The 22,388-nt window shown below is 40.8% G+C and overlaps 1 protein-coding gene across 1 annotated transcript in view; it reads left to right on the plus strand.

Moving 5' to 3' along the window:
• The first annotated feature begins 263 nt into the window (after window positions 1-263).
• The window catches only part of NCAPG2 (non-SMC condensin II complex subunit G2), a 116,242-nt gene continuing 94,117 nt past the window's right edge, over window positions 264-22,388 (plus strand). Inside the window, exons 1-6 of the mRNA XM_077808360.1 lie at window positions 264-301; window positions 7,973-8,084; window positions 11,537-11,725; window positions 12,784-12,898; window positions 14,001-14,161; window positions 18,797-18,931. Coding sequence (XP_077664486.1) covers window positions 8,007-8,084; window positions 11,537-11,725; window positions 12,784-12,898; window positions 14,001-14,161; window positions 18,797-18,931 — 678 coding nt within the window. The 5' untranslated portion in view covers window positions 264-301; window positions 7,973-8,006. The remainder of the gene's footprint in view (window positions 302-7,972; window positions 8,085-11,536; window positions 11,726-12,783; window positions 12,899-14,000; window positions 14,162-18,796; window positions 18,932-22,388) is intronic.

Raw genomic sequence — 22,388 nt, forward strand, 5'->3', positions numbered from 1 at the left:
ACCGGCTGGCGAGCGCAGGAACTGGAGGGCAGACGTATCCCCTCCCACCTTGAGCGGCGGCAACCCCTAACCGGCCAGCTCCTCCCTTCAACGGCCGCAGTGCTCGCGCGCGCACGTCACGCCCTTTGTGGTGCAGACAGAGTCGAGTGGGTGGACGTAGAGGCGACGGGTGCGCGCTCGCACTTCCCCTCGCGCACGGCTGTGTAGCGGCGCTTGCGTAAGGGGCGTTGGCGGTTAACGGCCGCCGCGCCGCGGGAGAATTCGAAACGGGGAGAGCGAGCGCAGAGTGGCTCGGGCCGATGTGAGTCTGGGGTTTCTGGGTGCTGGGCTGACGCTGGGGGCCGGCTGAGGAATGGTGCTGCTGCCTGTCAGTGTCAGGGCTGGCCGAGGAGCCTGGGCAGGGGGAGGTTGGTTTTGTCACGGCTGTGTGAGAGAGTGCGGGGCTGCAGGCGGCCGGGAGCGGTGGGATGCTGGGCGGGCTGCCTGGGTGGGGAGGGAGGGAGCGCGCGCGCGCGCGCGGGGTGGCGGTGCTAGCCCGGTTCGCGGTGGCGGGTATCCGTATCATCGGGTGTCTGTTTCCCCAGTCCTCCCGCTGGGCTCCTGCGCCTCAGAGAAGAGGTGCCCCTAGGGGCAGCGTTGCTCTGCCCCAGCTAGCAGACTTGGCCTGGCTCCTTCCTGAAGCGACCTGCCTCTCAAATTCCCAGGCTGTTGAATCTCACCGAGCAGTCGGGCGACATTAAAAACAGAAAAACCAGGGGAGGGGATTCATACCATTGAAATATTCCAGACTGTGAAATCGTCACCCACAGGACCTGTACCATTAACTGGGCAAAACCCATAGGTATGCTGCAAGTACCAATCATGCTACACTGGGCCTTGGGGACAGGGCTAGAGAATAAAATAAGACTTTTTTCTTCTCTACCGTTTCTACAAGTTCTTTTGATGAAGGGCTTTGTAAATGGAATATACTTCAATTACACCATTACAACACATTATTTGTGTTATCACTTATTAAGTAAAAACTGGCTTATGTATGATTAGCAACTGAAATGTCAACTTCCTGTTTAATTTCCACCTCACTTTTTCTCTCACACTTCCTGCACTGGCATATGATTTTATTGTTACAGCTTGAGTTTTATAGCCATAGGCCTTTGCTCATTACCTTGCTATATACATTGTTACCCCTTTGTACCCACTTACTATTTCTAAATTAAAAACATAAAAGGGAGGAGCTAATTAAAAAAATACCACAAACTACTGATACAGAAAAAACAGGAGAAAAAAGTATCAGAAAGTTTGATGTTTCAGCCACCAAAGTTGATGGAAGATTTGCAATAAATATTTGGAAATTATGTAGAGGAGAATAAAGTGGGATAGGTAGGTAAATATCCTTAATGACAATAACATGCCTCAAGTATAAGCATTATTGATGGTGGCAGAAGGGAGCTGAATCTTGTAGGTAGTTATGTAAAAGGGAGAATTACAATGTAAAGAGGTAGACATGAAAAGTGGGAAATGTGTCTTGTTCTTACTGAAAAGGCACTTTGACACTCAACTCTGCACCCCATTTTAAACTTATTACAGCTTCCAAAATTATTATTTTTTTGCCACAAACAATTAACCTCTAATGAGCTTCAGAAATAAGCAGAGAGTGCAAAGCTAATTATGGATGTTACCCTCAGTATCTGAATCTATAGTCACATGACCATCTCCACTAAATGCTGGATTCTTGTTTAAATTTTCTTGCTAGGTGATACAGGCAGTATTATACCTCAGGTGCACCACCAATTTTTTTTTTTTTATGATCTAGCAGAAAAGTGTGAATCAAACTAGTTCTGATTGTTAGTAACCACAGGATGAAGTTCTATTCTTTGTTCAAAAGTTCAAAATTTTGTGAAGTTAATCTTTTATCTAGATACTTAAAACAAAATCAGTTCACACCATTCTCCTCATTCTCTCTTGTTAGTTTTTACTGGATTCTAGCTTAGATGGTACAGAAATCCTCTTGCTGATTTAAGTTTCACTTAAGACATTAGTGTGGGTATTTCTTGCTTCTTATTGCTTAACATCTTACTGTAAATTGCACAAAGACAAAACAAAAGTATTTTAAAAAATTCAACCAGTTCAAAAAGGATCTAGAAGAGATCTTTAGCTCTGCTTTAGTGCTGAGTTGAATCTTCCTTGGACAGGGCACAAAGATTTCCTTGACCAAGTCCTGATCTACGCCTAAAACTTTTGTGCTAAGCTATTAGTGCATGTGTCCAGACTTGCACTTGTCTGCAAGAGACAAAATTTCCATTATGGCTATGTAGTAAACCGCTTCCCCATAGCGATGTGGAGCTGTGGTTGATCTACTGAAGTCGATGCAGTGCTAGTGTAGAAACTGTGTGACCTGTGTTGACCCTAATGGTCCACCAACAGCTGTCCCACAATGCCCCATTTCCTGTGACAGTGATTGGTCTGGTCAATTGTGAATTGTGCAGCCCAGGGTCACGGAGACCGGAAGCATCACCTCCCCTCCCTGCCTGTGTATTTTTGAAATGCCTTTTCCTGACTGACCAGCTTGGAGAGCACATCTAGCAGCTCATCCTTGTTGTGTGCAGCTGCTCAACTGAACATGCCAGCTCCACGCACTAGATGCGCTCCTGCCTGGAGTAGACAGGAGGTATTGAATTCTCTTTGTGGGGAGAAGCAGCTGTGCAAGGACAGCTACAGACCAGCTGAGGAAACATGGACATCTATGAACAGATTGCACAGGGGTATGACAGGGATCAGCAGCAGTGTCACGTGAAAGCAAAGGACCTACACCAGTTATACCACAATGCCAGGGAGCACAACAATAAATCTGATCCTGAGTCAGAGATCTGCCACTTCTACAATGAGCTGCATGCCATATTTGGTGGAGACCCCATCAGCACCCCACAGATCAATTTGGATACCTGTGAGGAGCCTGAGACAGATCTCTGCTGTGAACAGATCTCTGATCTGTGACAGATCTCTGCTGAGGGGAAGTTGAAGGGAGGCTGTTCTAGCTGTGCCATGAGCAAGGACCTGTTAGAGACTCCACCATAGTCTAGCCAGTCCTGCCAGCCAAGCATGGAGGAGCCAGGGGAAGGGATCTCTGGTAAGCGTGTGCATACATTTTTCCTTACAATCTTTGAATTTAAAGATCATGCAGTGCCCATCCCACCCACAAGTTAACATGACACCAGTATCAACTTCTCATTGTTTTACTCATATGAGTTGAGTTAGTGCTACAACAAATAGGTAGAGTTGACAACTGCTTTTCATTCCCCTGTTGGGTTGGCGGGGAACCCAGTGGGAGCAGTTTGCCTATGTACATAGGGACGTCTCATATTATCCTGAAAGATCTTGGTGAAAATTTCATGGAGAAATTCAGCAATCGTCTCTTGAAGGTTTCTAGGGATGGCTGCCTTATTTCTTCCTCTGGGGTGGGATGCTTTCCCACTTTGGTCTGTGATGAGTTTGGCTGGCATCCTTGCAGTAAACAGGCTAGCAACACGGTGGGGCCTGGGTGGCTTCAGTATGCCAGTAGCAGCTGTGCTGTTTGTGCCTTTGTTACCCTCAGGAATGAGATAGCAGCTAAAACCATCACCATCTGTGGAAAACAGTGCTAGTATTCAATGCCACTTCCCTATACTCATACCAGTGGAATATGGACAAAAAAGTTATTGTTTCTCGCAGCTGAAGTTCCTCCCCCCAACACACTTTCACTTGCAGCTGGCTGGGGCTGGAGAGTAGCAATGCACAGAGGCACTCCAAAGCTGAAGTGTCAATAAGATGTCATCTGAAAAGTTTTTATGGGAATAAGGGAAAAGAGTTTTGAAACTTATCTCTCCCTTTCCATTGTGACTGTAAATACAATGATGCATCTGTCAGCAGTTGGCATTGTGACATTCTCCATACCTTCAGAACACCTTGACCCTGAGGAGGAGGAGAAAGGGAGAGGACTAAGGAGGACGTGCAGTGAGATGCTGCAAGCCAGGGCCTTGAGGGCCATTGTTGCAGGTGGCATGGAGAAGGAAAGAGCGAAGAGGGGAGAGGCCCAGAATTCCAGCGGAAAAAGGAGAGCGAGAGAGACTATGGCATAATGGGTCTTCTCAGGCAGCAAACCGAAATGCTGCAGATCCTGGTTGACCTACAGGTCCAAAAATCTCAGACTCCCCTCTGCTTGGAAAACTCCATGGTAGCAGCTCCTTATATCGCCACCCCCCACAACGTTTCACCTGGCATCACAGGTTATATCCTTACCCCACGTGTGGGGACAGCAAGGAAAACCAGAATATCACATACTGACCTGTGAGAAGCATGACTGGTGTATGTGTAGCTCCAGCAGATTAGACTGGTGCACTAAAATGGACAAATGTTTGCTGCCTTTCCAATTTCAAAGTTCCATTCCATTAATTTTTGTTTATAGTTTATATTGCATTGCCTGTTGCAGGGTGAATTGATTTTAAATCAGCAATTTAAATCACCAAGTGGAAAGCCTCAGTTTAAATCATTGTTTTTAATCAACTTTTCTATTTGTACTTCAGTTATTTTCTAAGGAAAGGTTTCAGAGTAACAGCCGTGTTTAGTCTGTATTCGCAAAAAGAAAAGGAGAACTTGTGGCACCTTAGAGACTAACCAATTTATTTGAGCATAAGCTTTCGTGAGCTACAGCTCACTTCATCGGATGCATACTGTGGAAAATACAGAAGATGTTTTTATACACACAAACCATGAAAAAATGGGTGTTTATCACTACAAAAGGTTTTCCCCCCCCCCCCCACTCTCCTGCTGGTAATAGCTTATCTAAAGTGATCATTCTCCTTACAATGTGTATGATAATCAAGGTGGGCCATTTCTAGCACAAATCCAGGGTTTAACAAGAACGTCTGAGGAACGGGGGGGGGGGGGGGGGGGGAGGGAAGGAATAAGCAAGGGGAAATAGGTTACTTTTTATAATGACTCAACCATTCCCAGTCTCTTAGGGAATGGTTGAGTCATTATAAAAAGTAACCTATTTCCCCTTGCTTATTCCTTCCCTCCCCCACCCCCCCACCCCCCCGTTCCTCAGACGTTCTTGTTAAACCCTGGATTTGTGCTAGAAATGGCCCACCTTGATTATCATACACATTGTAAGGAGAATGATCACTTTAGATAAGCTATTACCAGCAGGAGAGTGGGGGGGGGGGGAGAAAACCTTTTGTAGTGATAAACACCCATTTTTTCATGGTTTGTGTGTATAAAAACATCTTCTGTATTTTCCACAGTATGCATCCGATGAAGTGAGCTGTAGCTCACGAAAGCTTATGCTCAAATAAATTGGTTAGTCTCTAAGGTGCCACAAGTTCTCCTTTTCTTTCTAAGGAAAGGTGCTCATTGGTTGACAAGCATTAAAATATGTTGATTTAGAGTTACATAGAGCTTTTACACTAGATTTGGTGCATCTTTTTTGCTGCCTAGGAGGATACACTGTAACTGTATACATTTATTTAAGCAATTATATAGCTTAATATATTCAGATTCTTAATTGTGTACCTTTAATTTGTTAGAAAATGGTCAATGCCATAGTGCTTATTTATTAACTTTTTGTTCATGATTTGTATCAAACTGTATTAGGATGGTAACGGAACTTAAACATACAACAGTGTATAAAAAATTATTGTTATTAAACAGGACATTTAAATTAAATATTTTGGCTACATACACTTCCTTTATAAAACATGTTTCACATTTACAACTAAAAGATTTTTTTTTTAAACAAGGGATTACCTGTAGTTGGTGAATTAAACTGATTATTTCATGCACTTTTAGTAAGTATGTACAGCCCCACACAAGCAGCCAAGTATACACACAAATGAAAGAAATACGAACTTTGACAGCTGTATGCCCATGTAACTTGTATCATCCAAAGTTTGTAATACAGATATGTCCATGGCATTTAACATACGTCATCTCTGGAGCGGATAATGTAATACTTCTGCGATGTAGCCAGCTCAGTCAGCAAATTAATATAAATGTGAGGAATTTTGTTAAAATTCACAAGTACTTTCCTCTGCTCCCTCCCCGCATTAGATCTCACATTTTTGTGGAGATCTAAAATTGTTTCTCCCTTGCAGTGTCACTCAAATATTTTGGCTTTGTAAAGTGAACTGTTTTACTGCTGGGGTAAGATCTATAGAAAATCTCCAAAACTTCAAAAATATACCTTGCAAAAACAGGTTTGAACTGGTTGAGGGACGTTATAAATATCAGTAATAAATTTTTACCCTGTTTTTAAGGCTGGAAGCAAATGTCAATTATTCAGCTGATCCAAAGGTTTTGATTATTTTTAATGCCTGAAAAATTTGAGGATTACTATTCAGAAGAAAGAACAGGAGTACTTGTGGCACTTTCAAGACTAACAAATTTATTTGAGCATAAGCTTTCGTGCGCTACAGCCCACTTCATCGGATGCATAGAATGGAACATATACTAAGAAGATAGATAGAAATAGATATATATAGAGAGAGAGAGATACACACATACATAAGAGAACATGAAAAGGTGGAAGTAGCCACATCAACTGTAAGAGGCTAATTAAACTAATTAAGTTGGGCTATTATCAGCAGGAGGAAAAAAACTTTTGTAGTGATAATCAAGATGGCCCATTTAGACAGTTGACAAGAAGGTGTGAGGATACTTATCATGTGGAAATAGATTCAATGTGTGTAATGACCCAAAAAGAAAAGGAGTCCTTGTGGCACCTTAGAGACTAACCAATTTATTTGAGCATGAGCTTTCGTGAGCTACAGCTCACTTCATCAGATACATCATCAGTATCTGATGAAGTGAGCTGTAGCTCACGAAAGCTCATGCTCAAATAAATTGGTTAGTCTCTAAGGTGCCACAAGGACTCCTTTTCTTTTTGCGAATACAGACTAACACGGCTGTTACTCTGAAACCTGTAATGACCCAGCCACTCCCAGTCTCTATTCAAACTCAAGTTAATGGTATCTAGTTTGCATATTAATTCAAGCTCAGCAGTTTCTTGTTGGAGTCTGTTTTTGAAGCTTTTCTGTTGCAAAATTGCTATCTTTAAGTCTGTTACTGAGTGGCCAGAGATGTTGAAGTGTTCTCCGACCGGGATTCCTGTTGTCAGATTTGTGTCCATTATTCTTCTGCGTAGAGACTGTCTGGTTTGGCCAATGTACATGGCAGAGGGGCATTGCTGGCACATGATGGCATATATCCAGCAGAGTAATCAGAGGTGGATATGAAAGATGAATGTGTGGGGCTTCAGCAAAGAGATCCTTGGGTAACACACTAGTGAGAAGTGTAGTCAAGAGCTAGGCTTAATATATTTAGAGAACTGTTTGTTTTTTCTCTCCCATCATACCAATAAAAGCTGTTAGAAATCGGGCATTCCTATCAAAGGCCGGCAACAGGACTAGTAAGTATATCTTGTAGTATAAACTGTGGGTTAACTGGGCACTACTTAGCTCTTGCTGGTCTAGGTCTTGCTCCTTAGGTCAAAGTTGAAAAATTTGGTGAGGCAGCACTGAGAAAACTTGAACTGCCACTGTTTGTGGCTTTGTGTAAGTAAATATTGCTGTCTGGGATGCTAAGTTATTAGCTAAAAAGAGAGTTTGGTGGAAAAAGTAATGATCCTCGTTTAAAAAAAACCTAAGTTCTTCTAAACTTTCTTTAAAAAGATCTCTTTCCTACTAAAGCATTTTTGTTTTTTATTTAAAGTACAGATTCTGAAGGTTGATGTCATTATTAACCAGAAAACTAGCTAGTAAAGCTATCTGTGAACATGCTTTTTGGGGTAGTAAATGATGTGGTCTGTTTCTTATGAAGTATGATTTGGATGAGAAATTTATTAATCTTACTCTTGTACCCATAATGCCTCTTCATCTGAAAAATTACACTATATACTGATTGAAAAAAGGTATTTTTTTAATAACTGACTTTTTTCTCCTAGCTTCACAAATTAAGGACCTTTGGAAAAATAAATCATGACAAGACGTGAAGCATTTCTACAAGTTGTATCTACAGATACTGTTGAAGAGTTTGTGCATTATTTGCAGCTTCATGTAAGTAATCCATGATAAATATGGATAATAGTAGTAAAATCCTCCCACCTATCAATACTTAGTTTTTTTTTTTTTTTAAATCTTCCATGTTAGTAACTGCAACCATGTTTAGAATAATTATTGTGGTAAATATTAATTTAAAAATTAGTACTTAAAGTGCATTGTCAACTTAGACTACTGAGTTTTTCTGGTTACCAATCCAGTATACTAAAATTAATTTGTTTTTATTTATTTTCTCTCCATTCCCCCACTTTTTAGAGATATTTTGTCTTCTCATCTCTCCTTCTGGTATTTTTTTGCTTCCCATCATCTTTTGTACGTCCTCTATTCATTCTATCTTTTATCTGCTAAGATACAGCATGTGCTGTTACGGGATCTCAATGAAACTGACTTAAGCATGTTTATTTGCATAGTTTGCAACCGGATACTTGTGTTTCTCAGTGAAGCTTAGACTGCGTTCTACTCAGTTTCACTAATATGCTGTTATAAGAGCCTTCCATATAAGTCTGTCCCACAGGTGAAATTGAAATATGAGCTGTCTGCGATCCCATGCCAGATATAAATTCCTGAGCTCCATAAAGAGATCCTGAAACAAAGTATAATTTCATCAAATTATATACATATGAACTATTAAATAGACTTTAGAGTTAAGTATTACAAATGGCAAATACCCATAAATCACTGTCTTCAACTGAGAAGCTTAATTGCCAAATAACTTAATCAGGAGTAGGCTGTCAAAATGGCAAATGAAGATTTAACCATGTGATTTCCATTAATAAAGAATTGGACAGTTCTGTATTCACACTACTTTGAAAATGTGCTTGTTTTAACCCTGACTCAAAAATGAAACCTGATTTATTGCAGACATAATACCAAGAAACTATATTGTATGTATGTATGTTTTATAAAACGCTGGTGTCTTATATACAACTTGGTCACTCTTAAAATATGTTCATTCACTGGTAATTGAGTTGCTTAGCATAAAGCAAATCAAACCATTCATGGGTAGTTTACTACAAATTTCAAAGAGAAATGAAGACAATATTATTACACCAGAAATTCCGTCTAAATATTAATATCTCATTTTGATCTCTGAATCAATAGAATATAGTAATGAAACATTATAGACAGGAACAGAAGTTTAGCATCTACAACCTAATTCTATCACATTGTTAAACTTCTAACAGGATCTAAGTAAACACAGACAAATACAATTATTATCTACTTTTGATCTTCTAACAATACAGGCACTTTAATCTACTTAACATGGTTTTGCTAACTATCTACAAGGAATAGTCCTGTTTTGCCATTTCAGCACTCTTCTAATATGTCCTTTAGGGTTGTTAAAGCCTGCTGGTTGCTTAACCCTTGCTGGCTCAGTGTCACGCTAATTGTTCTGGGTGAATTCAGTTCCCACATGGATGACTGTTACTGAGGGTCATCTAAGAACTTTATGATGCGTGTATGCGTGTGTGAAAGTTAGGTCTTTGAGAGTGACCATTATATGCCCCCACCCCCTTTTTTTTTTTTTTTTTTTTTTTTGAAGCTGGGATATACACCTTATGTCAGGATAATTTTGGTTAGCCTGCATTTAGAAGCTAACAAATCCTGTTTGAGTTGAGGGCAGTGAGGAGGAAAGGAATTTTGTCAACAGATCGCTCAGTTGATATTTTGTTAGGACATCATGATGAGATGGAGTACTTGTGGCACCTTAGAGACTAACAAATTTATTAGAGCATAAGCTTTCGTGAGCTACAGCTCACTTCATCGGATGCATACAGTGGAAAATATAGTGGGGAGATTTTATATACACAGAGAACATGAAACAATGGGTGTTACCATGTTTTTGAGACCTAAAAGTGGCAATTCTTCAACAAAAAAACTTCAGAAACAGACTCCAGCAAGAGACTGCTGAATTGGAATTAATTTGCAAACTGGATACAATTAACTTAGGCTTGAATAAAGACTGGGAGTGGATGGGTCATTTCACAAAGTAAAACTATTTCCCCTTGTTTATTTTCCCTCCTACTGTTCTCGTAAACGGCTGGAAATGGCCCACCTTGATTATCACTACAAAAGGTTCCCCCCTCCCTGCCCTCCTGCTGGTAATAGCTCACCTTTCCTGATCACTTTGTTACAGTCTGTATGGTAACACCCATTGTTTCATGTTCTCTGTATATATAAAATCTCCCCACTATATTTTCCACAGTATGCATCCGATGAAGTAGCTCACGAAACCTTATGCTCAAATAAATTGGTTAGTCTCTAAGGTGCCACAAATACCCCTTTTCTTTTTACGAATACAGACTAACATGGCTGTTACTCTGAAACCTGTGACACCTTAGAGATTAACAAATTTATTTGAGCATAAGCTTTCGTGAGCTACAGCTCAATTCATCGGGTGCATGCTGTAGCTCACGAAAGCTTATCCTCAAATAAATGTTAATCTCTAAGGTGCCACAAGTACTCCTTTTCTTTTTGCAGATACAGACTAACATGGCTGATACTCTGAAACCTGTTCTTTTGAATGTTATCACAAACGTTTATCTAAAAATACCATCAGTGCAGGATTCTTACTTCTGGATTCTAATTTTGTAATGGAAGAATGGTGAAATTCCCTCTAGCTGTAAGTCAAGAAGGACGTGATAGGAACATTTGGAGCATTTATACTCAGCAGGTGGTATTGTTTGATGGTCAGTGGGGAACCTGGTTCATGATTAAGGCTACGATTATGTCATGGAAGTCACGGAATCCATGACTTCCATTGACCTCCTTGACATTTTCTGCCCTGGGGCTGGAGCTCCCAGCCAGCTTTGCCTTTGGAGCTCCTAGCCCCCAACCTGGTGGGGGGACCCTGTGCAGCTGCCCAGCCATGGTGGGCAGCCGGTGGGATCCCGCGCAGCTGCCCAGTGGCGGGCGGCTGGGGGACCCTGCAGCAGCCCAGCCCCGAGGAAGAGGGACCTCGGAGCTCCCACGCACTGCATCGGTGTGAGACCCGGGAGCCCCAGCAGCAGTGGGTGCTGAACCTACCTATCCCTTTTGTCAGGGATATTTTTTGTCAGGGACAGGTCGCAGACTGCCATGAATTTTTATTTCCCATGACCTGTCCCTGACTTTTACTAAAAATATCCGTGACAAAAACTTAGCTTTATTTATGATTGATCCCACTTACTGTTGCCCTCAAAGATTAAAAGACTTTGCATTAAGGAAGTTCTCTTTGTTTTTTGATAAGGAGTTAAGACTTAGAAGTAGGAATCCTTCAAATTGATGTCATCAAATAAGCAGAATTTCAAGCAAGTAATTTTCCCTTTATTACTAGGTATAGTATGAAAGATTTGTTTAAAATAAGCATTTATTTTATTGCAGTGTGACTGTATCAATGTAAACCACTACACTGACACAGAATAAATTTGTTATTTTGTGCCATGTAATGTTTTCTGAACACTTTACAGAAAGATCCATTTGATCCATTTGATCTGAATGAATTGCTTCAGGAATTACCAAGAAAACAGAAGGAAGTATTATGGGAGAGGCTGACGCATCTATTAACACAAATTTTGGTAGAGAACCCAGTGGAAGGATGGCAGAGGATTGAAGATGAAAGTGATGATGATATGGAAATAGAGGAAAGTCCCAAAATGGTAAAATAAAAATACAAAATCTTCCAGTGTGCTATTCAAGATTCTGAGTACTTTGAATTAGGATCTTCTACCAGCAGATGTATCTACTTAGAGATGGCACAGAATTGGTTTGTAGAACTTCCAAAAAACAAGTTGGGGTTTTTCAGAGTTAACGCTCTTTAATCTTTTCCTGCTCTCTTTATAATCTGGAGTTTTGACTGTTTCTGGGGTATACTTAAGTGATGCTAACCGTGTATTAATTGATCAAATGTTATTACAAGTTCAGTCTTTTACAAATTCAGTGTTCACAGCAGGAAGACTGCCAGCTTTTCTTGTCAATTTCATATCTCCGATATGGAGCCGTGAAATTGACAAGAATGACACTTACATTGACTATTGGTTAACTCTGTGTCTACACTGACGCTGCATCACCCTAACTACACGGACATAAGCCTTACGCCTCTTGTGGAGGTGGAGTTATTATGTCGGTGTAGTAGAGCACTTGTGTTGGTGGGAGCAAGACTGTGATGTAATGGTCCACAAATTATAAAAGTTGGAGAACCGCTGTACTAACACAATAATGCTTTACCTTATATAGCACATTGCAGCTGAGGATTTAAACAATTTAAAATTACAAATGCATTAATCCACAAAACAACCCTGCTAAGTAGATATAATTTCTTATCTCTCAAATGGGGATATGCTGCGAAGTTCGGATTACAAACCAGGCTCGTGGCTTAAATAGAAACAAAAATTCTGTATTAGTAATTAAATTAGGAATTAGATAATAAAAATCAAAAGCCTTTTGTTTGAATTTAAATTTTGTAAAAACTTTGGTTTTTGCAGATATGAATGTTGTGCCATAATTGACTTGATAGTTTCCATCTAACATTGAACGAAGCAAGTGGATATGTGTCCAGAACATTGTTTGGGCCATGCACGCTCATTTTCTGTAGCTAATGCTTATTTTCTGAGACTTTATTTTTTTCAGAATTATAGCCTATTTTGAAGCCTTTCGAGTTATTATAAAGAAAACTATTTTTCAGTTTACTTAAGATGAATTGTTTTTTAACTTTCAGAAACAAATGACAGCTGTGATCCAAGGGGTGACAACTGTAGTTACTGCTTCGATACCTGTAGTAGATGAAAATATAAACTACAAAGCTCTTCTAGAATGTGCTCTAATATTAAATGGTGGGTATTTTTCTTAATGTGGAATGTTATATAGTATGCTGATTTTCGGCAGCACTTTAGTACACTGTTCTGCTGCTAATGGTTGAGTTGTCTTGTTTTTGTTGTGGTTTGAATAAAAGGGTGAACTTTGGTACCAGAGACACTAATATTTTGGCCTGCAGGCCTTATTTACTATGACAGCTTACTGTGAAGGATGGCAGGCAGGGGGTTGCATATCCTAATTTGGATTCCTTATTTCCTCCAAAAAATAAGTTTACAATCCATCCCATAAGAAAAACAGTTTTATGTCATTCTTTTTTTACATCGTGTTGGTTGACTCTCCTGTCCCTAAAAAACAAGTAAACTATCAGTTTAAATACATTTTTCAAATATTCATGTCCAACATTCTATGGGACAGTTGTCAAAGGAAGATGGAAGGCGAGATGAAAGTCAGTGTAATTGTGCCTCAACTATTTAAGAAGTATCAGTATGTTCACATAGATATAACTGTTGCTCCAATGACACTCTGGTCAAGAATCAAGGTACCATCTGAAAATAAATTTATCACCAGCTTAATTATGTGTTCATCTGCTGATGATTTGTGGTTTTCTAGTGCATTTGTGTAAGCTAATATAGCGCTAAGTATACTGAGTGTTTGATTTTAAATTCTGTCTATGAGATTGATTTTTTTCAAGTGTAGGGCATCTAGAATTCTATCTATGTGCTGGAAAAATAAAAGGGGTGGGGGGTTATAATTTAGAGATGTGTCCAAGGCTAAGCTGTGCATCTTCATCCCCCAAATCCTGTACAAACATAACTAACTACCCCAGGTGAGGTAGGTAAGTACCTTTATCTCTCTGTCACTATTAAAATGGGTGAATCTTATTAATTGAATTATTGCTGACCCAGTATACTCTGACAAAGAGCTTAGAGCTTAATAGAACCATTTATGTAAACCCAAACAACTTATTTTTCTGTTAGTGATTGGTATTGTGGGCACAAACGTAGGAAGAACAGAACTTTGAGGTAGGCATCATGAGACAGATTCAACTTGCTAATAGGCTGTTGTGCCACAGGAGTTTGATTATACTTGCAGTAAATAATTGCTTTGCACTCGTTGTAGGTATTTTTTATGCATTATCTGAATCTGAAAAAGTCCTGCAGGGTGCCATCCAGCAATTATGTGGTATGTGGTGGGAGAAAGGACTGGAAGGAAAAGAACAACTGGGGAAAACAGCTTTTATTATGCTGCTAAGAAAAAGTCTGAAGAGCAAAACTGGTTTGGTATGTTGAAGCTACGTGGATAGCTTTATAATTATTATTGAATATCCAGAGTTCATATGTATCTAAAATATCCTTCATTTTATTTGAGCTAATTGGTCGTCTCAGTCATAAAGGCCTCTAATATAATTTATCCAACATATGTTTAAGGCTGATTGGATCTAAAGGGTCTCCAATGGATACCTGTCTTGCAATTTGTGTTTTTAAATTGTTATAATCCGGTGTAGAATGAATTTAAAACTTGAATCCTTTTGAAAATGATATCACGTGATAAGTTAGCCACTTGTTCTGCAACCTTTCCTCTCACTTTCTCCCCTTCCCCCAGAAAGTTAATAGTCAATATTTGTAGAGTGGCTAATGATTTCGGGTGACTCAATTTTGCGGTGTCGTTCCTGAATAACCTGAAAAGGGCTTTATTTTTCAGAGTACATGTGCTCAGCACTTTTCAGAAATTATCCTTTTTTAATTCAGCCTCATGCTAGATCAGCCTTTATTATGTGATGTCACAGGGGCTGGCCCTCGGAGGGGTCAGGCACCCAGGCTCGGCTAAGGAGAGTAAACCAATCTAGATCCACCTGTGGATTGGTAATGGGATAAGAATGGCCATACGGGTCAGACCAAAGGTCCATCTAGCCCAGTATCCCGTCTTCCGAAAGTGGCTAATGCCAGGTGCCCCAGAAGGAATGAAACGTAATAATCAAGTGATCCATCCCCAGTTGCCCATTCCCAGCTTCTGGCAAACAGAGGCTAGGGAGCACCCCTGTCCATCTTGGCTAATAGCCATTGATGGACCTATTCTCCATGAATTTATCTAGTTCTTTTTTGAACCCTGTTATAGGTTTGGCCTTCACAACATTCTCTGGCAAGGAGTTCCACAGGTTGACTGTGCGTTGTGTGGAAAAAATTCTTCCTTTTATTTGTGTTAAACCTGCTGTCTATTAATTTCATTTGGTGACCCCTAGTTCCTGTGTTATGAGAAGGCATAAATAACATTTCCTTATTTACTTTCTCCACACCAGTCATGATTTTTAGACCTCTATCGTATCCTCCCTTAGTCATTTCTTTTCCAAGCTGAAAAGTCCCAGTCTTATTAATCTCTCCTCATATGGTGGCCATTCCATACCCCTAATCATTTTTGTTGCCCTTTTCTGAACCTTTTCCAATTCTAATATATCTTTGGAGATGGGGTGGCCACATCTGCACACAGTATTCAAGATGTGGGCGTACCATGGATTTATATAGAGGCAAGATATTTTCTGTCGTCTTATGTATCCCTTTCTTAAAGATTCCCAACATTCTGTTTGCTTTTTTGACTGCTGCTGCACATTGAGTGGATGTTTTCAGAGAGCTATCCACAATGACTCCAAGATCTTTCTTGAGTGATAACAGCTAATTTTATATGTATAGTTAGGATTATTCTTTCCAGTGCACATTAATTTGCATTTATCAACATTGAATTTCATCTACCATTTTGTTGCCCAGTCACCCAGTTTTCAGAGAACCTTTTGGAGCTCTTTATTGTCTGCCTGGGTCTTACAAAAGCACTCAAGATAGTTATCATCTGCAAATTTTGACACCTTAGTGTTTACCCTTTTTTCCAGACCATTTATGAATATGTTGAATAAGACTTGTCCCAGTACAGACTCTTGGGGGACACCACTATTTACCTCTGTCCTTTCTGAAAACTGACCATTTATTCCTAACATTTATTTCCTAACTTTTAACCAGTTACCAATCCTTGAGAGGACCTTCCCTCTTATGCTATGACTGCTTACTTTGCTCAAGGGCCTTTGGTGAGGGACCTTGTCGAAGGCTTTCTGAAAATCTAAGTACGCTATGTCCACTGGATCCCCCTTGTCCACATGCTTATTGACCCTGTCAAAGAATTCTAGTAGATTGGTGAAGCATGATTTTCCTTTACAAAAACCATGTTGACCCAGCAAATTATGTTCATCTATGTGTCTGACAATTTTGTTCTTTACTATAGTTTCAACCAGTTTGCCCGGTGTTATACCAATAAAATAAAAACGAGCAGGATCTTATTAAAGGGGAAAAGGCAAAATGCTACATTTATTGTGAATACAGAAAGAATCATAGTAAGCAGTTAGTTATAGCTATACATTCCATTCAATTTCATATTTATTCACACACACACACACACACAGGTTCTGCAAGGTTGTTATCATAGTTACCAGCCTTAGAGTTGCTCATGCCAAGCCACTGGCCAGGTGGCGTGGACATGAGGAGGGAGCAGGGCCTTGTCAGATGCTCATCTGACGCTCCTGGAAGTTGGTTTGCAGAATCAGACCCCAAAGTTCTCACTTTCTAGAGTCCATTTTTATAGGAATTTCTTCCAATGCCAGTCTATGGGAATTGCTTCATCATGCTGTTGCTGAATCAGTCAGCAGATAGCACATTCCTGACGGCTCCATGCTGCCAGATGTTATCTTGTTCTTTGGTTCTCCCATCCTTGAGGCTGTTGGGTGGATTCCCGTCTGCCCTCCGGGGGTCCTCTGGTTATTTCCACTTGACGCCTTCTTCAGCCAATGGACACTGGATTCTTAGGCTGGCACCTCCTTGATCATTCAGTTATTATCCATACCAAGCATCCATCCACATACATCCTCTATCTCCTATTTTAATCACAATTGTTAACAAAGCAAGATGAGTACAACGAAAGGGCGGGGAGTCTCTGGGTGCTGTTTCTGTTGTTACAGAGTATTGCTTTGAGTCTCTCTCTGTGTGAGTAGTAGTTGTTACAAAGAATTGCTTTGAGAACAGACTCTGTCTTAGAATGTACTAACACAATTAGCAGCTTGCAGGTTTCACACAGAGAGGGAGAGAAACAGTACCAAAAACCAAGAGACCTCTTAATTAGTAATACCCTGGAATTTAAACTAGGGGGAATCAAACTCATTTGTGATTTTAATACAGAACTTCTTTAATATGATCCAACACCGGTACTGAAGTCAGGCTTACAGGCCTGTAATTACCCGGATCACGTCTGGAGCCCTTTTTAAAAATTGGCATCACGTTAGCTATCCTCCAGTCATTTGGTACACAAGCTGATTTAAATGATAGGTTACAGACTACAGTTAGTAGTTCTGCAATTTCACATTTTAGTTTCTTCAGAACTCTTGGGTGAATACCATCTGGTCCTGGTGACTTATTACTATTTAGTGTATCAATTTGTTCCAAAACCTCCTCTAATTACACCTCAATCTGGGACTGTTCCTTAGATTTGTCACTGAAAAACAATGCCTCAGGTTTAGGAATCTCCCTCACATCCTCAGCCGTGAAGACCAATGCGAAGAATTCATTTAGTTTCTCCACAATGGCCTTATCATCCTTGAGTGCTCCATTAGCATCTCGATCGTTCAATGGCCCCACTGGTTGTTTAGAAGGCTTCCTGCTTCTGATGTACTTAACGCATTTTTTGCTATTCCTTTTTGAATCTTTGGCCTTCTAATTATATTTTTACATTTAATTTGCCAGAGTTTATGCTGCTTTCTATTTTCCTCACTGGGATTTAACTTCCACTTTTTAAAGGATGCCTTTTTGCCTCTCGCTGCTGCTTTCACTTTGTTTTTTAGCCACGGTGGCACTTTTTTGGTTTTCTTACAATTTTTTTTTTAAATTTGGGGTATACATTTAAGTTGAACCTCTATTATGGTGTCTTTCAGTAGCTGGGTGTTAGTTAATTAGTAGAGGAACACCTGGGCTTTATGAAGAGCCAGAATACAGAGGAAGCTTCTGGAGAGAGGAACTACCCCAGAACACAGATTTCCAGAGGAGAGATTACAAAGCTCTCTGGACAGGAAGGCCGAGGAGATGCCCTGAGTCATCAGGGGAGAGACTAGGCAGTGGAGAAGCCAGGGGAGTTACAGCTGAGGGAGAAGGCTTGTTTACATACCATGTTTGGCAGTTGATTAAATAAACTAGACCCCAGAAGGGGCATTATTCGCTGTATACAAGTCTCATTGAATTTATTGAAAGGCAAGTAGGGGAAACTGAGGCAGAGACATAACTGCAGTTCCACACCCAGTGTGCTCCAGAGGCATGTCCACTCCTTTTGCTCAGCTTTCCATTGCTGATGAACTATAATTCTTAGCTCCCATCCTTACGTCTCATTTTTAATTGCTTGTTTTATTTCAGTTTGATTTCGATTTAATTTTCTCGGACGATTTTTGTCTGAACTGTGTTTTGTAAAGCACTGTGCACATCTGTGTCAGTACCCAAGAAATTGTTTCCTCTACAGTCATTTTCATTTTTGTCATCTCCATCATTCTAATTGCTTCTGTCATGGTTCATCCCACCTCTGCAACATTGTCTTGTTTCTTCCCCTTATCCTAGTGATCTTCGGTTTCTTTTCCTTGGCTTCCTCTTGGACTCTCAGATTCACTGCAAGTCTTTTTTCTGTGGTCATGCATGTTGTTTCAATCTGTTTCCATTTCCACTATATCAAGGAAATTAATGTTTTATGCAGTCTGAAAAAGTACCACTGCCTATATGGTACGGGACTGGTTCAGGTCCTGAAACTGAAATGTGGTTGGCAGGAGAGCTCTTAGACAGCAAAATCTAAAAATGTAATTGGGTTTACTTTCACTACAGCATAGCCGTGTTTCTTTCTTTTTTTAGGGTGCAGATATAGTTCGTCTATGGCATCTACACCAGATGTTACTGTGTTTTGATTATGACCTTGAGGAGAGTTACGAAGTAAAAGATTTGTTGCTTCAGTGCTTTATGAGTGTTAACCATATAAAAAAAGAAGAGGTAAACACGTTTTCCCATTATGCTTTTCCATATGTTTTCACATATTTTAAGTTTTTAAGTTAACTTCTTTCAGAGTTAGTCTTTTTGTGACATAGTATTTGTGGAAGTACCAGTTCTTATAGTCATATAGTGAACTTTAGACAGACAATACACCACTTATTTCAGGTTATGGAGCTAAGAGCCAATATGTAGGCTTTTTCCCCCAAAGTGAATCTCTTTTTTTTTTTTTTTTTTGCTGAGTAAAGACAACAGGATTTGGCCCCATCTGTTATCATGAAAGTAACACCTTGTGAAACAGGCTTTCCAGTTCTTATTGTCTCACCGTTGACTTTTGTCTCCCTAAGCACAGACAAACCTTTCTGTGCTGCAGGAATGTTGTCAGGAAAGGGAAAAAGCACTCCAAAAACTACAGTATAATTCTTACCCTTCTGATTCTACATCATAGCCCACTTTTGGAATTATTGAAGTATTATCAGTTTCTGCAGACTCAGATTTGTACTGTGTTTGCAGAAGTCTTAAACCTGATCGCTTCTCAGTGAAAAATTGTTTTCAGCTGTAACTTTTTACTTTGGTTTGCACACTAGGGAATATTGAGGTCTATACATTACACACCTTAAAATGTCATAGCATGGATTGAAACTGAGATATATATTAAGCCAATGGAGACAGTATGGTAATGAACCAGTTGTTTTATTCTTATAACACTACAGCAAAAACAAATTCTAAATTTGTTACTGTGTCATTGACTTAGTGCATTCAAAGGTATTGAAAAAGTCTCAGAACTGTGCTTGCTTGGTCACATCCTATGCTACAGAAACAATATAATTATATGAATTAAGGGTAATATTAGCCATGTTAAATAATTTTGTTCTAGTTAGGTAGTTTCTGAATGATCTGGTTTACTTTAATATTTCCTATTTATATATTGACGATAGAAGCATTGAAAACTAGCTATTATACAAATGTATAAATCTGCATTAGCTATCTTTCAGCAACAAATCAACATGTATGCTTGTTTCTCCAGATCTTGTTTTTTATAAGGCCTTCACTTGTTACTACAGACCCATTATTCCATAGACCAACCACAATTCCAGTTTTCCTCAGGTTGAAATACTGTTTTGACTATGTTACAAATCTGTGTTCTCACTAAAAAAGACTTTAGAAAATCACCACTATGTGTAAACAGTTTCTCTGCCTTTTGAAAGATAGTGCATTAATGGGATTCTACACCTGACTTAACAATTTTATTAAGGGGCTCTTAGTACCAGGTGAACTGTATAGTACCTGGAGAATTTAGCCTGAACTTGTACATAGTACTTAGCATATTGGGTTCTTGATATCCAGTTTGAGTCCCTAGGCACTACTGCAGTACAAGTGAATACTAAGCAATTCTTCAGTTATACTAGGAAATAAAAATGCTTAAGAATCTTACTACTTTTCTTAAACAATCAGAATATCACTGAAATATATGAAATTTTTTTCTTTAAGAAACATTACCTGTGACCTTAAGTTCTTCTTCAAATGCTTGATCATGTCCATTCCAGTGTAGGTGTGTGCTTGCCCTGAGAACCGCCGCTGGAAAGTTTTTCTCTGTGGTATCTGTTGGGTCAGCTGTGGTGCCCCCTGGAGTTGCACCCTCATAGCACCGTTATATAAGGCCCCGCCGACCCCTCAATTCCTTTTTACCGCCCATGAAAGTCACTGAAACTGCTGCTCATCCTTGCGTTTTTTCAGTACCTCTCTGTGGACTTTGCTGATCATCTGTAAATACTTCTTTTTCTAGAGTTTGAGTTTTTGTTTGTTTGTTTGTAGCAGACCCCGCTTAGTGGGGTTAGCCCTTCCCTGGCATCAGGGTAGGCCTTGGACCCCGGGGTTCAAGCTGGGTGCATCATGCCATAAGCTGATGCTGGTTAACGACCTACATTCCATCTGCCTCAAGTGTCTGGAAGGAGACCCACATGCAGGAGCGTTGCAGGATTTGCAAGGACTTGCAAGACCTAAGAGGACAGGGCCATTAGACTCAAGTTCCTCCTTATGGAGGCAGTGCTTTTCCCCCTGTGGAGCAGAGTCACATTGACCCAGCACTGGGTACTTTGGCTTCAGTAAGAAGCACCTTGGCATCTCTAAGGGAGATAGAACATTGTTCCACTTCTCCGGTACCTAGGAAGCACTCTGGGTGTATGGCTCAGGACTCCCGGCACCGACACTCATCTCCAGTGCTAAGGAAGACAATTCCAGGGTCTCTTGGCACTGCTCTCCATCGCCGGTACCTAGAAAAAAGCAGAAAAAGATTGACTAGGGCATTCCCCAACCCCAAGGTCTGCGGGACATTGAGACACTGACAGAGTGTGACCCATGCCGGGCCACTCAGAGTTGCCAGCGATGTGTATGGTACCGTTGACTCCGGCCCCAAGAAGGGCACAGTTGAGTCCAGCACCTTTGGACTGACCGCCAAAAGAGAGCCACTGGAGTTCGGCCCTGGTGCTACTATCCATGCTGGAGAAATTTGAGACAGCGAGGGAGTTACTGTCCCTCCTGGTATTGCCATCCCCTGCCATTTGGGAGCAGTACCAGAGGCAAGGATGGCCGTGGTACCAAGACCTTAGGTGCCATCAAAGGGCAACCCGACATGATGTCACAGCACTGGTCTCTTCCCTCCTGGCACCGTTCTCTAGCACTGGTCGGCACTGCTCCGTTCTGGTCACCAAGCAGTGACTCCAATCGGTGACACCCAACAACTGAGATGAGCCTGGGTATTCTGCCAACAGCCTGGCCACCGACCCAGTGGCAGATGCCCCTACAGTATCCATTCTGGCCCTACAGTATCCATTCTGTATCCATACAGTATCCATTCTGGCCCTATAGTATCCAATCTCTGACCCTTTTCAGCCAGTCCAGGATGCACAGTCCAGGAGGTTCTACTCCATTGCATTGGAGTCAAGAGATCTTGCACCACCTCCCTTGGAGTAGTGACCAGGCCTCGGTGCCTAGCCTGGTACCAAATTGCAAGACTCTACCTCATGGGACCTAGCTGGTGCAGAGGGTGAGGAACAAGGCCTCTTACCAGTACAGGCATCCTCTTCCACCTCTGCTGTTGAGGTGGTGGTGGGGACAAGTATAGCGCCTTCCCAGGACGGTAGCCCAGAACCTGGTTATCCAGGTGGAGGAGATCTCCGAATCTCTCATACCCTGGTGGACATCTCAGCGGCTTCAAGACCACTGCTTTGAATAATACCATTTTGGACCCTGTCAAGATCTTATGGCAGACCCCTGCATCCCTCCAACCCACTGTGAAGAGGATGGAGAAGAAGTACTTTGTGTCTCCGAAGGGGTATAAATTTCTGTACACCCCTCCCTCCCCCACTACTGGGTTTTGGTTGTTTCAGTGGCAAACAAGGAATGTCAAGGTCAGCCAGGGCTGATTCCCAAGGCCAAAGACGCCAAAAAACTACACCTT

The sequence above is a fragment of the Eretmochelys imbricata genome, chromosome 2 (assembly GCF_965152235.1).
Source record: "Eretmochelys imbricata isolate rEreImb1 chromosome 2, rEreImb1.hap1, whole genome shotgun sequence".
Taxonomy (NCBI): Eukaryota; Metazoa; Chordata; order Testudines; family Cheloniidae; genus Eretmochelys; species Eretmochelys imbricata.